General features: G+C 37.3%; 1 protein-coding gene across 1 annotated transcript; it reads left to right on the top strand.

Moving 5' to 3' along the window:
- The first annotated feature begins 678 nt into the window (after nt 1-678).
- LOC143625020 (uncharacterized) lies at nt 679-1,200 on the top strand. Its single transcript, XM_077095491.1, has one exon. It carries the CDS (start codon nt 679-681, stop codon nt 1,198-1,200), a length of 522 nt encoding a protein of 173 aa, XP_076951606.1.
- The last annotated feature ends 394 nt before the right edge of the window (nt 1,201-1,594 follow it).

The raw sequence follows: 1,594 nt of genomic DNA, 5'->3' as shown, positions 1-1,594 counted from the left end.
TCCCTGTGATTTGTTCAAATTTGTTATTTCAGTCCAAAAGTATAAAATTTGCTATTTCCATCCCGTAAGTTTCATTTTCATTGCAATTTTCACCCTTTTTGATAACATATTTTGAACTGAAATAGTATATTTTAACAAACCACATGGAAGAAAGTTGCAAACGAAACCTTATGGAAGAAAATTGCAATGTGAATGAAACGTTATGGACGAAAGTAACAAATTCTAAACTTTTAGGCTGAAATAGTAAATTTAAACATATCACAAATATAAAAATCATAGTTCTCTCTAAATAAAATAAAATAATAAGCTAGAAGGTATTAATAGAAATAGGGATATGTTATTATCCACACACCCTACATACGATCGTATAGGGCTATAATATCGTATGGAAACTCACTTGGAAGGGCGTGTGAAGAAGTTAAAGGGTGTATGGATGAGGAAAGCCTAGAAATATTATTCTTCTTCTAAAAAGTTGATTAAAAGCTTTCAATAACGTTACAAAAGACACTAGCCGTTGAAACTTATTATGAGCAAACTAGCCGTTGAAACTTATTATGAGCGGTCACAAGACAGCTCATAAGGCCACACCTTCAGCCCCGTATACATTAATACAAGCTTTCTCATCACAATCTCATCCTCATCCATCGAATCCATCTTCACCTGTAATTAATCACACAAATGGGTCTTTCAAGCGACGCTCAATCGCACCACAAAACCCACAAATTCTTCCTAATCTGCAACTACATCTTACTCGGAGCCGCTTCCAGTTGCATATTCCTCACTCTCTCCCTCCGCTTATTCCCATCGGTTGTCGGTGCACTGCTTGTCCTCCTCCACGCCATCACAATCGCAGGAGCAATATCGGGTTGCAACGCTGTGTCCGCAGGGTCACATAAATGGTACGCGGCCCATATGGTGGCCACGGTCTTGACCGCGATCTTCCAGGGGTCTGTTTCGGTTTTAATTTTCACAACCACTTCGAACTTTTTAACCGCGTTGAAGTCCTATGTGAGGGAAGATGATGCTGCGGTGATATTGAAGATGGCTGGTGGGCTTTGTGTGTTGATGTTTTGCTTGGAATGGTTGGTTTTGACGCTTGCTTTCTTCTTGAGGTATTACGCGTTTGTCGAAGGAGGCCTGAACGACGTGAAGATAGCGGAGGAGGATCCGAAGGCATGGACACCGCCGTTTCGTGTTTAGATGAATCAAATTCGTTTGTTTGTTATTTAATTTTGAGCTTGTTATATGTTTTTGAGAAATTAAGTATGATATGATTTAATTTATTTATTTAAGACAGAATTACAAATTTTGTCCTTTAAAATAAGACGAATTACGGTTCGTGTCCTTTTCTAAGTTTCCTTGCAGGCGGTGTACTTTAAACTTTTTTTTCCTACAACTTTTGTCCTTTACGCTAACTGGGTTAGAAAAAGTCAGTTAAGTATGACATGTGCCAGACATATGATGGGCATAATTGTAATTCTAATGTATCTTTAAATTAAATAAAAAAGAAAAGAAGATATATATATATATAATATAATTAACTTAAAACAAAAACAAAAAAATCTGTCTGCACCTTCACCCTCACCCTCACCCT

The sequence above is a fragment of the Bidens hawaiensis genome, unplaced genomic scaffold, assembly GCF_021521415.1.
Source record: "Bidens hawaiensis isolate Kalapana, Puna unplaced genomic scaffold, B.hawaiensis_p1.1 tig00004020_1, whole genome shotgun sequence".
Classification (NCBI taxonomy): domain Eukaryota; kingdom Viridiplantae; phylum Streptophyta; class Magnoliopsida; order Asterales; family Asteraceae; genus Bidens; species Bidens hawaiensis.
The sequence above is the reverse complement of the archived record's forward strand: the minus strand, read 5'-3'. Positions and strand labels throughout refer to the sequence as shown.